This window comes from Hylobates moloch, unplaced genomic scaffold (genome assembly GCF_009828535.3).
Source record: "Hylobates moloch isolate HMO894 unplaced genomic scaffold, HMol_V3 SCAFFOLD_10, whole genome shotgun sequence".
NCBI lineage: Eukaryota > Metazoa > Chordata > Mammalia > Primates > Hylobatidae > Hylobates > Hylobates moloch.
The window spans coordinates 97,322,976-97,339,276 of NW_026652285.1; the positions used below are offsets into that span (position 1 = coordinate 97,322,976).

Genomic DNA, 16,301 nt, shown 5'->3' on the forward strand with positions numbered 1-16,301 from the left:
ATAAGTGTTTGTTGGCTGGGCACAGTGGCTCACACCTATAATCTCAGCATTTTGGGAGGCCAAGGCAGGAGAATCACTTGAAGCATTTGGGACCAGCCTGGACAACACAGCAAGATGCTATCCCTTAAAAAAATTTTTTTTTGCCAGGCGCGGTGGCTAATGCCTATAATCCCTGCACTTTGGGAGGCCAAGGCGGGTGGACCACGAGGTCAGGAGATAGAGACCATCCTGGCTAATACAGTGAAACCCCATCTCTACCAAAAATACCAAAAAATTAGCCAGGCATGGTGGCATGCATCTGTAGTCCTAGCTACTTGGGAGGCTGAGGCAGGAGAATCGTTTGAACCCAGGAGGCGGAGGTTGCAGTGAGCCGAGATCGTGCCATTACACTCCAGCCTGGTAACAGAGTGAGATGCCATCTCAAAAAAAAAAAAAAAAAAAATTAATTAGCTGGGCACACTATTGCACACCTGTACTCCCAGCTACTTTTGAGGCTGAGGCAGAAGGATCAATTGAGCCCAGGAGTTTGAGGTTGCAGCAAGCTACGACTGCACCACTGCACTCCACCCTGGGCAGCAGAATTGAGACGCTACCTCAAAAAAAAAAAAAAAAAAGAAGAAGAAGAAACAAGTATTTGTCATAAAGCAGTACACAGTTTGAGTCAATAAACCTTTACTGATTATCACATACAGCGCAGTGTTCTAAAATTGTGGAAAACACAAACAAGGAATGGCCAAACACAGTGGCTCACGTCTGTAATCCCAACACTTTGGGAGGCTGAGGTGGGTGGATCACTTGAGGCCAGAAGTTCGAGACCAGCCTGGCCAACATGGTGAAACCTCATCTCTACCAAAAAATATATATATACAAAAATTAGCTGGGTGTGGTAGTTTGCACCTGTAATCCTAGCTATTTGGGGGGCTGAGGTGAGAGAATGGCTTGAATCTGGAGTGGGGCACAGGTTACAGCAAGCTGAGATCACACCATTGCACTCCAGCCTGGACAGAGTGAGATTCCATCTCAAAAACAAAAACAAGGAATGAATCTGGCCTTCAAGAATTTTCCAGTTTAATAATGGAGATAGACATATTTGCTATCATATAAGACAGAACATTCTAAGTGGTAAAATGGGGCAATAAAATGCTATGGGGTAAAGCAACGTCAGTGTGGAAAGAGAAGAACAGGAATTTTAAAATAGCAAATAAACTCAGATGTGTACTCTGTTGAGTCAGTATGGCAAAAATCACTTGAAATTCACCAAGTCCTGGCTCTGATGATATCTGTTCTGCCCATCACAAGGATTGTGTACATCACAGAACCAACATGAAGGGGCTCTCAAAACTGTAAGTGGCTATGTAAATTCTAATCATTATTAATAAATTCTGACTGTGGAACCTAGGAGCCCTGCATAGAAGAAGTACCATCTGAGCTAGAGCTCAAAAGGGAGGTAAACAGAGGGCATACAAGGTGTTCTATAGAAGAAGCTTAAATGGTGTTGTAAATGTGAACCCTGAAGCCAGACTGTCTAAGTTTGAATCCCACTCAGTTTCACTTACTTACTAGCTGTATGACTTTGGAAAGTTACTAAATCGGTCTGAATTTCGGCTACCTGTCTGTAAAACAGGGCAAATACTAGTACTCAATTCACAACCTTATGAGTATTAAATGATTTAATATTTGTACTGTATAATTATTTTAATAAACAGGTGAAAGTAGACTGAGCAGAAGCAAACAGGGAAAGTACGGGGCATGTTATCAGTAGAGGGCAGTCCAGTGTGCCCAGAACAGAAAGTACAGTTAAAAAAAAAAAAAGGTGGGCCGGGCACGGTGGATCACACCAGTAGTCCCAGCACTTTGGGTGGCCAAGGTGGGCGGATCGCGAGGTCAGGAGTTTGAGACCAGCCTGACCAACATGGTGAAACCCGGTCTCTACTGAATATACAAAAATTAGCCACACACGGTGGGGCACACCTGTAATCCCAGCTACTCAGGAGGCTGAGGCAGGAGAACTGCTTAAACTCGGGAGGTAGAGGTTGCAGTGAGCCAAGATCACGCCACTGCACTACAGCCTGGGCGACAGAGCGAGAATTCATCTTAACAACAACAAAAAAAGGTGATGTAGTGGAAGATGTACCTAGAAAAGCATGCTATTAGCCATCCTAAAAAGTCATAAATTGTATCAGAAAGAGCTCTGCACACAGAGGCTTTCAAATCAAGTTCTGGCTGTCACTGATATAGCTGTACATCCTCAGGCAAATCATAGACTACAAAGTTCAGTTTCTCTCTCTGTAAAGTGAGAAGAGTATAGTACCAAATGAATTTTGATTCTCCTTCAGCTCTGAAATTCTGAGAAAAAGACTGGGAAGTGGTCAAAAACTTTACACTGTCCCATCTAATACCTATAGCCACATAGGGCTAATGAGTACCTGAAATGTAGCTGGTCCAAATTGGGATGTGCTGTAGGTGGAAAATAGACACATGTCATAGAATTAGTACCCAAAAACGGCAAAATGTTACATTAATAACTTTATATTGATTACATCTTGAAGTTGGGTTAAAATATTACCAAAATAAATTTTATCTGTTTTTATACATTTTTTTTCTTTAGACAGAGTCTTGCTCTTATTGCTCAGGCTGGAGTGCAATGGCACAATCTCGGCTCACTGCAACCTCCGCCTCCTGGGTTCAAGTAATTCTCCTGCCTCAGCCTCCCAAGTAGCTGGAATTACATGTATGCACCACCATGCCCGGCTAATTTTTGTATATTTTTGTAGAGACAGATTTCACCATGTTTTGGCCGGGCTGGTCTTGAACTCCTGACCAAAAGTGATCGGCCCGCCTTGGCTTTCCAAAGTGCTGGAATTACAGGCGTGAGCCACCATGCCTGGCCTACTTTTTCTTTTTTTGAGATGGAGTTTCGCTCTTGTCACTCAGGCTGGAGTGCAACGGCACAATCTTGGCTCACTGCAATCTCCGCCTCCCAGGTTCAAGTGATTCTCCTGCCTCAGCCTCCCAAGTATCTGGGATTATAGGCACTCACCACCACACCTGGCTAATTTTTGTATTTTTAGTAGAGACGGGGCTTTGCCATGTTGGCCAGGCTGGTCTCGAACTCCTGACCTCAGGTGATCCGCCTGCCTCAGCCTTCCAAAGTGTTGGGATTACAGGCGTGAGACAATACGGCTGGCCTGTTTTTATACTTTTTAAAAATGTGGCCCAGTCACGGTGGCTCACATGTGTAATCCCAGCACTTTGGGAGGCCTAGGTGGTAGGATTGTTTTAGGCCAGGAGTTCGAGGCCAGCCTGGGTAACAAAGCATGACTCTGTCTCTACAAAAAAATTCAAAAAATTAGCCAGGCATGGTAATACATGCCTGAAGTCCTAAGCTACTCAGGGCGCTGAGGCAGGAGGGTTACATGGGCCCAGGAGCTTGAGGCTGCAATGACCCATGTCTGCATCAGTGTACTCCACCATGGCAAACAAAGTGAGATGCTGTCTCAAAAAAATTAATTAATTAATTGCCACTAGAAAATTTGAAGCTTACATTTGTGAGCATGCTATTTCTACTGGAGAACATTGTTATAAGACTATTTTCATAAAACAAAGGAGAATGTAATTCTGTGGCCAAAAAGACAAATGAAATGTGGCCATAAGGACAAACAAGATATAAGAAAGGATCTCGCAAACATAGAAAACACTCTTCTAGCCCCATACAAAGCCAGATGCATCCCTCACTGCTGTACCGTGTTCAGCTGTCTTCAGTGTACCTGAAGAAAAATTCACTGCAAAACCAAACAACTCGGCCAGACACAGTGGCTCACGCCTGTAATCCCAGCACCTTGAGAGGCCGAGGTGGGTGGATTATTTGAGGTCAGAAGTTCAAGACCAGCCTAGCCAACATGGTGAAACCCCATCTCTACTAAAAATACAAAAATTAGCCGGGCATGGCGGCAGGTGCCTGTAATCCCAGCTGAGGCAGAACTGCTTGAACTCACCGGGAGGTGGAGACTGCAGTGAGCTGAGATGGTACCACTGTACTCCAGCCTGGGCAATAGAGCTAGACTCAGTCTCAAAAAAAAAAAAAAAAAAAACCTCAGATAAACATGTCACCCTTAAGAACTGTCCAAGAAATTAGACAACCTCCAAGTTATAGAACCCCTGCTCCCCCAAATTATTAATACTTAAATACAGGTATTCAGTAAACCTGCCTTTATCATTAATTCTTCCACTTAACCAGGTATGGAATCTGTACCTTTTATTAATCTCTCTGAAATCTTTCTTATGGATAAAATCACATGAGCTCTTTATAGGAAAGGTTACACTGTGGTCCATTCACTTTCACATATGTCATTTTTTTTTTTGAGGCAGGGTCTCACTGTGTTGGCCAGGCTGGAGTGCAGTGGCACGATCTCAGCTCACTGCAACCTCCGTCTCCCAGGCTCAAGCAATTCTCCTGCCTCAGCCTCCTGGCCCACGTTTGTCATTCTTATTCCTTCAAAACTGTTATGTATGCCAGGCATGGTGGCTCACGCCTGTAATCCCAGCACTTTGGGAGGCTGAGAAGGGTGGATCACCTGAGGTCAGGAGTTTGAGACCAGCCTGGCCAACATGGTGAAACCCCATCTCTACTAAAAATACAAAAATTAGCCAGGGGTGGTGGTGGGTGCCTGTAATCCCAGCTACTCAGGAGGCTGAGGCAGAAGAATCGCTTGAATCCAGGAGGCGGAGGGTGCAGTGAGCTGAGAATGTGCACCTGCACTCCAGCCTGGGCAACAGAGCAAGACTCCGTCTCAAAAAAACAAACAGGTCAGGCTCACACCTATAATCCCAGCACTTTGGGAGGCCGAGGTGGGTGCATCATTTGAGGTGGGGAGTTCGAGACCAGCCTGACCAACATGGAGAAACCTTGTGTCTACTAAAAATACAAAATTAACTGGGCGTGGTGGCGCATGCCTGTAATCACAGCTACTCAGGAAGGCTGAGGCAGGAGAATCGCTTGAACCCGGGAGGCAGAGGTTGCAGTGAGCCAAGATCACACTATTGCACCCCAGCCTGGGCAACAAGAGCAAAACTATGTCCCAAAAAAACAAACAAACAAACAAAAACAGTTATGTAGATTTGGTCCAGTACTACTGATGCGACCACTTCCAACTTAGCAAAACAGAAATCGTGATTAAATCTGGAACATCGCATGCATTTAGTATTTTATCTTCTAATCAATTTAAAACACAGGTAAATTTCTGTCTTCTTTTCTACCAGAATAAATATTTTCCATCATGTTCATTAAGTGGCCTCAATGATTTCTTTTCTTAATAGAATGTTTTATTTTGCCTTTACAGCCTCAGAAAAAGTACTCCTGGCATACTTTCTTGGCCTAATTTTAGGTTGCACTTCATGCCAAGAAACAGAAACAAAATTAAATTTCTTTAAATACAACAGAGATGAGCAACACAACAAATTAATCTGATAAAAACATTTCCAAGACAGAAAAAAAGTCTCTACTTCTAAAGAAAAATTCAGAATTCTTTTGTCTTGGTTGCCCAAAACATATATATATATATATATATATATATATATATATTTTTTTTTTTGAGACGGAGTCTCGCTCTGTCACCCAGGCTGGAGTGCAGTGGCGCAATCTCGGCTCACTGCAACCTCCGCCTCCCGGGTTCACGCCATTCTCCTGCCTCAGCCTCTCCGAGTAGCTGGGACTACAGGCGCCTGCCACCACGCCCGGCTAATTTTTTGTATTTTTTAGTAGAGACGGGGTTTCACCGTGGTCTCGATCTCCTGACCTCGTGATCCGCCCGCCTCGGCCTCCCAAAGTGCTGGGATTACAAGCGTGAGCCACCGCGCCCGGCCCAAAACATGTATTTTTCAGTTTATTAAGAAATGGATACAGGCCAAGTGTAGTGGCTCACGCCTGTTATCCCAGCATTTTGGGAAGCCAAGGTGGGAGGATCGCTTGAACCCAGGAGTTCAAGACTGGCCTGGGTAACATAGCAAGACCCTGTCTCTACCAAAAAAATAAATAAAAATTAGCTGGTCATGGCGGCATATGCCTGTGGTCCCAGCTACTCAGGAGGCTAAGGTGGGAGGACTGCCTGAGCCCAGGAGGTCGAGGCTGCAATGAGCCATGATTGTGCCACCACACTACAGCATGGGTGACAGTGAGAACCTGTCCCCGCACCCCCCCCAAAAAAAGATTAAAAAATTAAAAAAAAAAAAGAAACAAATACAAGTCAAGTACAATGCAGCTGTGTTTCAACAAGAAATAAAATGATCTAAAAACTGTACTTCCTTAAGGTAAGAAGGAAATCTAATGTTCATCAAACTAAGAGGTACGAAGAAGTCCAACAGATTTTTTTTTCTTTTTTTTTTTTTGAGACGGAGTCTCCCTCCGTCACCCAGGCTGGAAGGCTGGACTGCAGTGGCGCAATCTTGGCTCACTGCAACCTCTGCCTCCCCGATTCAAGCGATTCTCCTGCCTCAGCCTCCCAAGTAGCTGGGATTCCAGGCACCTGCCACCACCTCCAGCTTATTTTTGTATTTTTAGTACAGATGGAGTTTCACCATGTTGGCCAGGCTGGTCTCGAGCTCCTGACCTCAAGTGATCCACCCGCCTCAGCCACCCAAAGTGCTGGGATTACAGGCGTGAGCCACTGTACCTGGCCAGATTATCTTTCAAATCATTTCAGTGCCCAATTTCTTTCTTTCTTTCTTTCTTTTTTTTTTTTTTGAGACAGAGTCTTGCTCTGTCTCCCAGGCTGGAGTACAGTGGTGTGATCTTGGCTCACTGCAAGCAGTTCTCCCAGGTTCAAGCAATTCTCCCTACCTCAGCCTCCCAAGTAAGTAAACTGGGATTACAGGCACCCACCACCACGCTCGGCTAATTTCTGTATTTTTAGCAGAGAGGGGGTTTCACCAAGTCGGTCAGTCTGGTCTCAAACTCCTGATCTCAAATGATCTGCCCACCTCAGCCTCCCCAAGTACTGAGATTACGCCACCACGCCCTAGACACATTTTCATAAAAAGCAACATTTTATTCATCATAAACACAAAGTTCAAAAAAGCTTTATGCATGATAAATAAAAAGAAAAAATTCCACGTCAATTCACTGACATGCAATAGTCAACCTCACCTACGGGATTAATAATGCTACTAAGAGGTCTGGTTAGTTTTCCATGAATTGGGTCCCAATGCTAGTTGTATTCTTATTCCCTTAAAAAAACCACATAGCAGAAAGAAGCCACAAAAGGAATGTCTGAAGGACTCAGATGAGCACAAATGCTACGTTACTACTAACGAAGGCTGTCCTTATTTGAAATTATTCTATTAAAAACGGGAGAATGCAGAAGAATGACTCCCCTATCATATGCCACATAAAATTAACAGGTAAGTACAATTCAGTCACATTCACAACAGCACGTGTGGCCTCAAATATTATGCATACTTGTTGACTGATGTTAAGTATCAACTTACTGTACAAAGAAGAAATAAATAAAACAAAACCCACAGTAATATATTTCTTTAAGAATACACTGAGCCGGGGCTGGGCGCGGTGGCTCACGCCTGTAATCCCAGCACTTTGAGAGGCAGAGGCGGGCGGATCACGAAGGCAGGAGATCGAGACCATCCTGGCCAACACGGTGAAACCCCGTCTCTACTAAAAATACAAAAAATTAGCCAGGCGTTGTGGCGGGCGCCTGTAGTCCCAGCTACTCGGCAGGCTGAGGCAGGAGAATGACGTGAACCCGGGAGGTGGAGGTTGCAGTGAGCCGAGATGGTGCCACCGCACTCCAGCCTGGGCGACAGAGCGAGACTCCGTCTCATAAAAAAAGAATACACTGAGTCGGATAAATACTAGCACGAGCTGATAAGCACTGCTAGAAACCTAAGCTCCGATTTCAGCAAATGCATAGGAACACTTTTCAAAGAAGCAGCATACCTAGGCCGGCGCGGTGGCACACGCCTGTAATACCAGCACTTTGGAAGGCCGAAGCGGGCGGATCACTTGAGGTCAGGAGTTCAAGACTAGCCTGGCCAACATGGCGAAACCCCGTCTCTACTAAAAATACAAAACAGCCGGGCGTCGTGGAGGGGGCCTGTAACCCCACCTAGTCGGGAGGCTGAGGCAGGAGAATCGCTTGAACCCGGGAGGTGGAGGTTGCAGTGAGCCAAGATCGTACCACTGCACTCCAGCCTGGGCGACAGAGTGAGAGTCTATCTCAATTAAAAACAGTAATAATAATAATTTAAAAGTTTTAAAAAAGAAAAGCAGCATACCAAAGTCATTCCTTTACCCATACATACATTTACTCTTACTTGGACTCAGGAGTAACAAAGAACTCATCTCCTTTAGAAAACCAAGAAAATGAAATACTGAATTAAGAAGGGGTTAAGGAGAAAGTATTTGTATTTATTGAGAACCAACTACTTTATCCACTTCAGTAAGCTCAACAACATACTCAGAAACGGGATTCACCTCTGAATTAGCAAAAGAAAACCGACGATCCTAAAAAGCAATTTGGAGGAGTGGCAGTCAAAGAGGGACGACCTGACGTTCGCTCCCGCCAGTATCAAACCACTCGGGCCCACCGCCTTCCCCTTCCTCAGAGACCTAAACACACTGGGGCCGCGTTCCGGGAGCCGGTGGCATCTCCTGTCAGACGCCGGCCACTCCGCGCTCCTGTCACCTCCGGTGGAGGCGACCCCATCCCGAGGGCACTGCCGCGGGGGCTCGGCTCCGACTGCGGGAGACCGGGGGATGGGGTGGGGGGCCCAGTCTTCTAAACAAAGCTGTTACAGCTGCGGGTCCTGGGGCAGCCCGAAGGCCAGAAGGGGCGACCCTGGGACAGAGGCCGCGACATCCCTCGGGATCCCCACTGAGGCAACCGGGACAGCATTCAGGGGACTCGGCTCGCGCGACCCTCGGCGTGACGCCGGGTCGGACCAGGTCGACTGGCAATGGGGGAGGCCCTCCACCGCGACTGGACTGGATACCCGGCGGGGGTCCCGGAGAAAGGAAGGGCGGGCCGGCGGGCGCCCCACAGCCGGAAGGGGCGAGCCAGCAAACAGGGATCCCGCCCCGGCAGGGCTCACCTTCAGGTCGTTCTCTGGCAGGTACTTGCACAGCCGCGCTATCTCTACGTACTTGTCCAGGTCTAGCGGCGCCATTTTAGGAATAACAAGCCGCGGCAACAGCGGCGGAGGCGGCTGTAGCAGCGGCGGCGGCGGCAGCGGCGGAGGCCGAAGCCGGAACTTTCCCTGCGTCACGTCCGGCCCGTGAGTGGCGTATGCGCAGCGCCGTTACAGCTCGACCCGCTTCTCCCCGCTACCTCGGTACGCCCGGCGCCGCCTCTGGCTGAACCCCGGCTGCAGGCCCCAAGAGACCTCGCTTCGGTCCACCCCGCGAAACCTGCTGGGACCAGTAGTCGTCTGCCGCGGGGGTGCTGGGATGTGTAGTTTTCTGTTGTGGACAGCCACCCTTCTCTTTTCCTTCCTTTCCTCCAGACTTTCACCTCCCGGCAGCCGGCGAGGCTTTTCCGAGGCAAAACGGCGGAGTAGGTGGTCCTAGCCACTCACTGGTTTCTTTTTCTAACCCTTTTAAGCACCTTGTCTCCAGAATATCTTCACTTAACAATTGGGTAAGCCTGGCCGTAGTAACCGTTTGCACCTTTCCAAGTCCCTGTGAAAACCTCGCCCAAGCCTGTGGCAGAGGTGTCAGGCCCCAGTCTTCCAGCCTGAAAGGAAGGGAAACAAATATTATTAAAGCATTTCTGATGCTAAATGCGATACAAATTATATTTTTCCGTTTAATCTTCGTAACGATTGATAGGAAAGTGAGGCTTGGAAACTAGTTCACCCCAAATCTCACAGGGAACAAAATGGTGGGGTAAAGATTGAAAAATGGCTTAAGCTTAAGCATGCTTCCAGTGAGAATCCCACGAGGGCAGGGAGTTTTTTGCTGTAACTCCAGCACCGAGAACAGTACCTGGTACTAGCATACCTTCAGCATTCGTTTATCCAACCACTCTTTACTGAGCAACAAAGATGTGCCAGGTACAGCTGCAGGCGCTTGCAGTACTTCGTGAACAAAATAGACAAAGATCTCTATTCTATCCGTAGCTACAAAAAATACCTAAATTAGCCGGGCGCGGTAGTGCGCGCTTATGGTCGCAGCTACTCTGGAGGCTGAGGCAGGAGAATCGCTTGAGTTGGGAGGCGGAGGTTGCAGTGAGCTGAGATCGCGGCACTGCACTCCAGCTTGGGCAACAGAGCGAGATCCTCCTCAAAAATAAATTAGTAAAAGGAAGCTGTTGTACGGGACTAGGGGTGGGGTGCAATGCCTGTAGCTAAGAGACCAGTTAAGAGACTGTTATGTAATCCAATAGTAGCAGGCGCTCAATAAATATTTATTGCTCAAGAGACCCCGGAATTAATCCTCTTGCTCTCTAAAGTATGTTTTGCGGACAATTGGCTAACCCTGAATGAGATATCTGGGTGAACTTCTTTATATTGTAACTCTTCTGAAAGTATGTTTGTTTCAAAGTAAAATTAATTTTTAGAAGTTTGTTGCAGAATGAAGGCCGGGCGTGGTGGCTCACGCTTGTAATCCCAGCACTTTGGGAGGCCGAGGCGGGCGGATCACGAGGTCAGGAGATCGAGACCACGGTGAAACCCCGTCTCTACTAAAAATACAAAAAAATTAGCCGGGTGTGGTGGCGGGCGCCTGTGGTCCCAGCTACTCGGAGAGGCTGAGGCAGGAGAATGGCGTGAACCCGGGAGGCGGAGCTTGCAGTGAGCCGAGATTGCGCCACTGCACTCCAGCCTGGGCAACAGAGCGAGACTCCGTCTCAAAAAAAAAAAAAAAGAAGTTTGTTGCAGAATGAATGATGCCCACAAGCATTCATTTCTTCATTCATTAAACTAATAGTTATATAGTGCCTATTGGCCAGGCTGCGGTGGCTAACGCCTGTAATCTCAGCACTTTGGGAGGCCAAGGCAGGCAGATCACCTGAGGTCAGAAGTTCAAGACCAGCCTGGCCAACATGGCGAAACCCCATCTCTACTAAAAATACAAAATACTGGGGAGGCTGAGGCAGGAGGATCACTTGAATTGCTTGAGGCAGAGGTTGCAGTGAGCTGAGATGGCGCCACTGCACTCCAGCCTGGGCCACAGAGTGAAACTCCATCTCGAAGATAAACGAAAACAGAGGTTACACAGTGCTTATGATGTGAATAAAACAGATATGATCCCTGCCCTAATTAGGCTTACGATCTGCTGGGAAGAGACAAACAGTATTTATTTATTTACATTTACTGGTTTATTACTAATATAAAGGATATTACAAAGGATACAAGTGAAGAGATGCATAGGGTGAGGTAATTAAAATTTTTTTGTTGTTGAGGCCGGGTGCAGTGGCTCAAACCTGTAATCCCAGTAGTGAAGCCAAGGCGAGCAGATCTCTTGAGGCTAGGAATTCAAGACCAGCCTGGCCAACATGGTGAAACCCGATCTCTACTAAAAACACAAAAATTAGCTGGGCCTGGTGGCACATGCCTGTAATCCCAGCTACTCCGGAGTCTGAGGCGTGAAAATTGCTTGAACCCAGGAGGTGAGGGTTACAGTGAACTGAGATCATGCTACTGCACTCCAGCCTGGCCAACAGAAAAAAAAAAAAAAACATCGTTGAGGTGAGGTCTTACTATGTTGCTGAGGCGGGTTTTAAACTCCTGGCCTCAAGCTATTCTTCTGCCTTGGCCTCTCAAAGTGCTGGGATTATACGTGTAGGCCACCATACCTGGCAGTGAGCAAATATTTAATTGCAAATTGTGATTAGTGCTCAAAAGGGAAAATAGGAGGTACTATAAGCAAGAAAAATGGAGTAGACGAGGTCTACATTTGGCTGGGCACAGTGGCTCACGCCTGTAATCCCAGCACTTTGGGAGGCCGAGGCGAGCAGATCTTTTTGAGGTCAGGAGTTCCTGACCAGCTGAGATCCCCCCACTGCACTCCAGCCTGGGAGAGAAAGTGAGACCGTGTCAAAAAAAAAAAAAAGAGGTCTACATTTTCTCACCTGTACTGGTGTCCTTTGGGGAAAAAAAAAGGGCCTGTCGTGGTGGTGCATGCCTGTAATCCCAGCACTTTGGGAGGCCGAGGTGGGCGGATCATGAGGTCAGGAGTTTGAGACCAGCCTGGCCAATATAGTGAAACCCCATCTCTACTAAAAATACAAAAAATTAGCCGGGTGTGGTGGTGTGTGCCTGTAATCCCTGCTACTTGGGAGGCTGAGGCAGTAGACTCACTTGAACCTGGGAGGTGGAGGTTGTGGTTATAGTGAGCTGAGATCGCGTCATTGCACTCCAGCCCGGGTGACAGTGCGAGACTCTGTCTTAAAAAAAAAAAGAAAGAAAGAAAGAAAAAGAAAAACAGCCTGGCATGGTGGCGCATGTCTGTGATCCCAGCTACTCAGGAGGCTGAGGCAGGAGAATCACTTGAACCTGGGAGGCGGAGGTTGCAGTGAGCCGAGATCACGCCACTGCACTCCAGCCTGGGCAACAGAGCAAGACTCCGTCTCAAAAAAAAAGAGGCCTACTTTAGGTTGATAACACAGTGGAGGTAAAGTACAGGATGTAGATTCTAGCACCATGTGGGCAGAGTTCAAATACAGGCTTTACCACTTATTGTGTAATTTGGGGGCAGTTATTTATCCTTCCAGTTTTCTCAGCTCCAGTATGGAGATAATAATAATGCTTACCTCCTTTGGAGATTGTAAGAATACTACTTATCTCATAGGCTTGTACAAAGTTTTAACAGAGTTGGTATACGAAAATGGCTTAAAACAATGTCTATGCCGGGCACAGTGGCTCAAACTTGTAATTCCAACACTTTGAGAGGCCAAGGCAGGAGGATCACTTGAGCCAAGGAGTTCAAGACCAGTCTGGGCAACATAGTGAGACCTCATCTCTACTAAAAAAAAAAAAAAAAATTAAAATTAGCCAGGTTTGGTGCTGGCACATACCTGTAGACCCAGCTACTCTAAAGACTGACATGGGAGGATCACTGGAGCCCAGGAGGCCAAGGCTGCAGTGAGCTGTGATTGTGTCACTGTACTACAGCAGGGTGACAGTGAGACTCTGTCTCAAAACAAAAAACAAAGACAAAAAAACATTGTCTAGCACAGAGTGAGTGCAATATGAGTGTTAACTCTGAGTATTAGGTGGGCAGGAAAGGCATTTCTGAAGGTGTAACATGTAAGACTTTAGAAAAAAAATGTAGGAGGCTGGGCATGGTGGCTCACGCCTGTAATCCCGGCATTTTGGGAGGCCGAGGTGGGCAGATCACTTGAGGTCAGGAGTTCAAGACCAGCCTGGTCAACATGGTGAAACCCCGTCTCTACTAAAAATACAAAAATTAGCCAGGCGTGGTGGTGCGTGCCTGTAATCCCACCTACTGGGAAGGCTGAGGCAGGAGAATCGCTTGAGCCCAGGAGGCAGAGGTTGCAGTGAGCCGAGATTGCGCCACTGCACTCCAGACTGGGCGACGAAGTGAGACTCCATGAAAAAGAAAGAAAGAGAGAAAGAGAGAGGGGGAGAGGAGGAGAGTAAAAAAAAGGCAGGACAGGTGCAATGACTCATGCCTGTAATCCCAGCACTTTGGGAGGCTGAGGTGGGCAGATTGCTTGGGCCCAGGAGTTCGAGACCAGCCTGGGAAACATGGCAAAAATCCATCTCTACAAAAAATATAAAAATTAGCCGGGCATGTTGGCATGTTCCTGTAGTCCCAGATACTCGAGAGGCTGAGGTGGGAGGATTGCTTGAGCCCCGGAGGCAGAGATTGCAGTGAGCCAAAGTTGTGCCACTGTACTCCAGCCTAGGCAACAGAGTGAGACCCTGTCTCAAAAAAAAAGGAAAAAAAGGTAAAGGGATAATCTGCTCAGAATTTCTTGGAGAAAAAAATTCAAATGGAAGAAGATGCTGTTGTTGTTTAGATATTTTTCTTTTTCTTTTTTTTTTTTTTAGAAACTGATGTTTATGGCCAGGCACGGTGGCCATAAACACACACACCTGTAATCCCAACACTTTAAGAGGCCAAGGCGGGCGGATCACGAGGTCAGGAGATTGAGACCATCCTGGCCAACATGATGAAACACTGTCTATACTAAAAATACAAAAATTAGAGTGCCTGTAATCCCAGCTACTCAGGAGGCTGAGGCAGGAGAATTGCTTGAACCAGGGAGTCAGAGGTTTCAGTGAGCCGAGATCGCGCCACTGCACTCCAGCCTGGCGAAAGAGCGAGACTCTGTCTCAAACAAACAAAAAAAAGGAACTGATATTTATTTTCCATCAACCTTATTTTCATGTCACTTAAGAGCCCCTGCAAGAACAACTTAAGACCATTCAGTGGTCTGAACAGTGGGAGCTGTAGACTAGTCTTCCGTGGCAGGCTGAGTGCTCCAGTCTTCAGTAGGGAACTGCTGAATAGGCACAGAGGATACCTGCACCCTTCAGACCAGTCTGCAACCTCAGGCTGAATAACAGTGAACTCAGGAGCTGGAGCAGTCCATTCACCCTGAAATTCCTCCTTGGTCACAGCCTGTTCAGCAGCAGCTTGCTTTTCTTTTTCAATCTCTTCAGGATCTCTGTAGAAGTAGAGATTAGGCAGGCTGGGCATGGTATCTCACGCCTGTAATCCAGCACTTTGGGAGGCTGAGGCGGGCGGATCATGACGTCAGGAGATTGAGACCATCCTGGCCAACACGGTGAAACCCCGTCTCTACTAAAAATACAAAAAATTAGCCGGGTGTAGTCCCAGCTACCTGGGAGGCTGAGGCAGGATAATGGCGTGAACCCAGGAGGCAGAGGTTGCAGCGAGCCAAGATTGCGCCACTGCACTCCAGCCTGGGCGACAAAGCGAGACTACGTCTCAAAAAAAAAAAAAAGAAGTAGAGATCAGGCATGACCTCCCACAGATGTTCACAGGAAATGGTGCCACGTATGTGCAGAACTTCCCGAGCCAGCATCCACCACATCACACCCACTGAGTGAGCTCCCTTGTTGTTGCATGGGATGGCAATGTCCACATAGTGCAGTGGAGAATCTGTGTTACACAGAGCAGTGGTAGGTAGGTTAACATAAGATGCCTCTGTTTGAGGCTGGTGGTCAGCCCTGGGGTCAGTAACCCCAAAAAGCTGTGGCTCCCAGAAGGAGCCTGGATCTGGTTAGTGAAGGTTCCAGGAGTGAAGTGGCCAGCAATTGGAGTGGCTCCGGTGGCAGCAGCAAACTTCAGCACAACCCTCTGGCCAGTATTCCTGGGGATATAACACTGGCATCAGCAGGGTTTTCAATGGCAACAATGGCATGAGCTGCCAGCAGAAGCTTCTCCCAGGTCCTCTTCAGATTTATGATGTAGATGCCATCAGTTTTCCTTTTATAGATATACTATTCCATCTAGAAGTCAAGATTGGTGCCACCTAAGTGGGTTCCTACTGCAAGGAACTTAAGGACATCCTCCTCCTTCATTTGCAGGACATCAAGGGCTCCGGACATTGTGAAAGTTTCCCTTTTAAGTTATGATGGGAATCCAGAACAACCTCCTATGGACCCCTCTGCGGGTAGCATAGAAAACTGTTTGGCTGTTTTTTTTTTTCTTTTCTTTCTTTCTTTCTTTCTTTCTTTCTTTCTTTCTTTCTTTCTTTCTTTCTTTCTTTCTTTCTTTCTTTCTTTCTTTCTTTCTTTCTTTTTGAGACAGGCTGTCGCCTAGGCTGGAGTGCAGTGGCACAATCTCGGCTCACGGCAACCTCTGCCTCCTGGGCTCAAGCAGTCCTCCCACTTCAGCCTCCCAAGTAGCTGGCATTACAGGTGTACATCTCCACACCTGGGTAATTTGTGTATTTTTAGTAGAGACGAGGTTTCACCATGTTGGTCAGGCTGGCCTTGAACTCCTGACCTCAGTTGATCAGCCCACCTCAGCCTCCCAAAGTGTTGGGATTACAGGCGTGAGCCACTGTGCCCAGCCACAATTCACTTTTAATCTCTGAACCTCAGTAATTGGGAATAAATCCTATTCAAGATACCTTCTCAGAAATGCGAAGGAAGACAAATAGGGAGATGGATGTGAATGTTCTTCATAAACTGTAAAGTGCTTAAAAGGAAGGTCTCACCGGCATTCATTACTTCTCTTGCTGATGCGTCAGTAAAGAGGTCAGTGATGTGCTGTTCCAGTGAAAATAGGTGGCAGTCCTCACATTACCACACTATCTGACAGCAGGAAGCTCCCTCCTGCAGACCCACCTCAT

The 16,301-nt window shown here is 47.2% G+C and overlaps 1 protein-coding gene and 1 pseudogene across 3 annotated transcripts in view; both read right to left on the reverse strand.

Moving 5' to 3' along the window:
- PPP6C (protein phosphatase 6 catalytic subunit) overlaps positions 1 to 9,233 on the reverse strand; it is a 45,463-nt gene extending 36,230 nt beyond the window's left edge. For 2 of the 3 annotated variants that reach the window (XM_032165118.2, XM_032165117.2), the window contains exon 1: positions 9,103 to 9,233. In XM_032165118.2, the coding sequence (XP_032021009.1) occupies positions 9,103 to 9,177 (75 nt within the window). In that variant the 5' untranslated portion in view covers positions 9,178 to 9,233. Of the gene's footprint in view, positions 1 to 2,426; positions 2,553 to 9,102 lie in introns of those variants that run through there. The other variant, XM_058445228.1, reaches the window with a different exon arrangement.
- A 5,160-nt stretch (positions 9,234 to 14,393) lies between these two features.
- LOC116475466 (small ribosomal subunit protein uS2B-like) lies at positions 14,394 to 15,552 on the reverse strand (annotated as a pseudogene).
- Between the last annotated feature and the right edge of the window lie 749 nt (positions 15,553 to 16,301).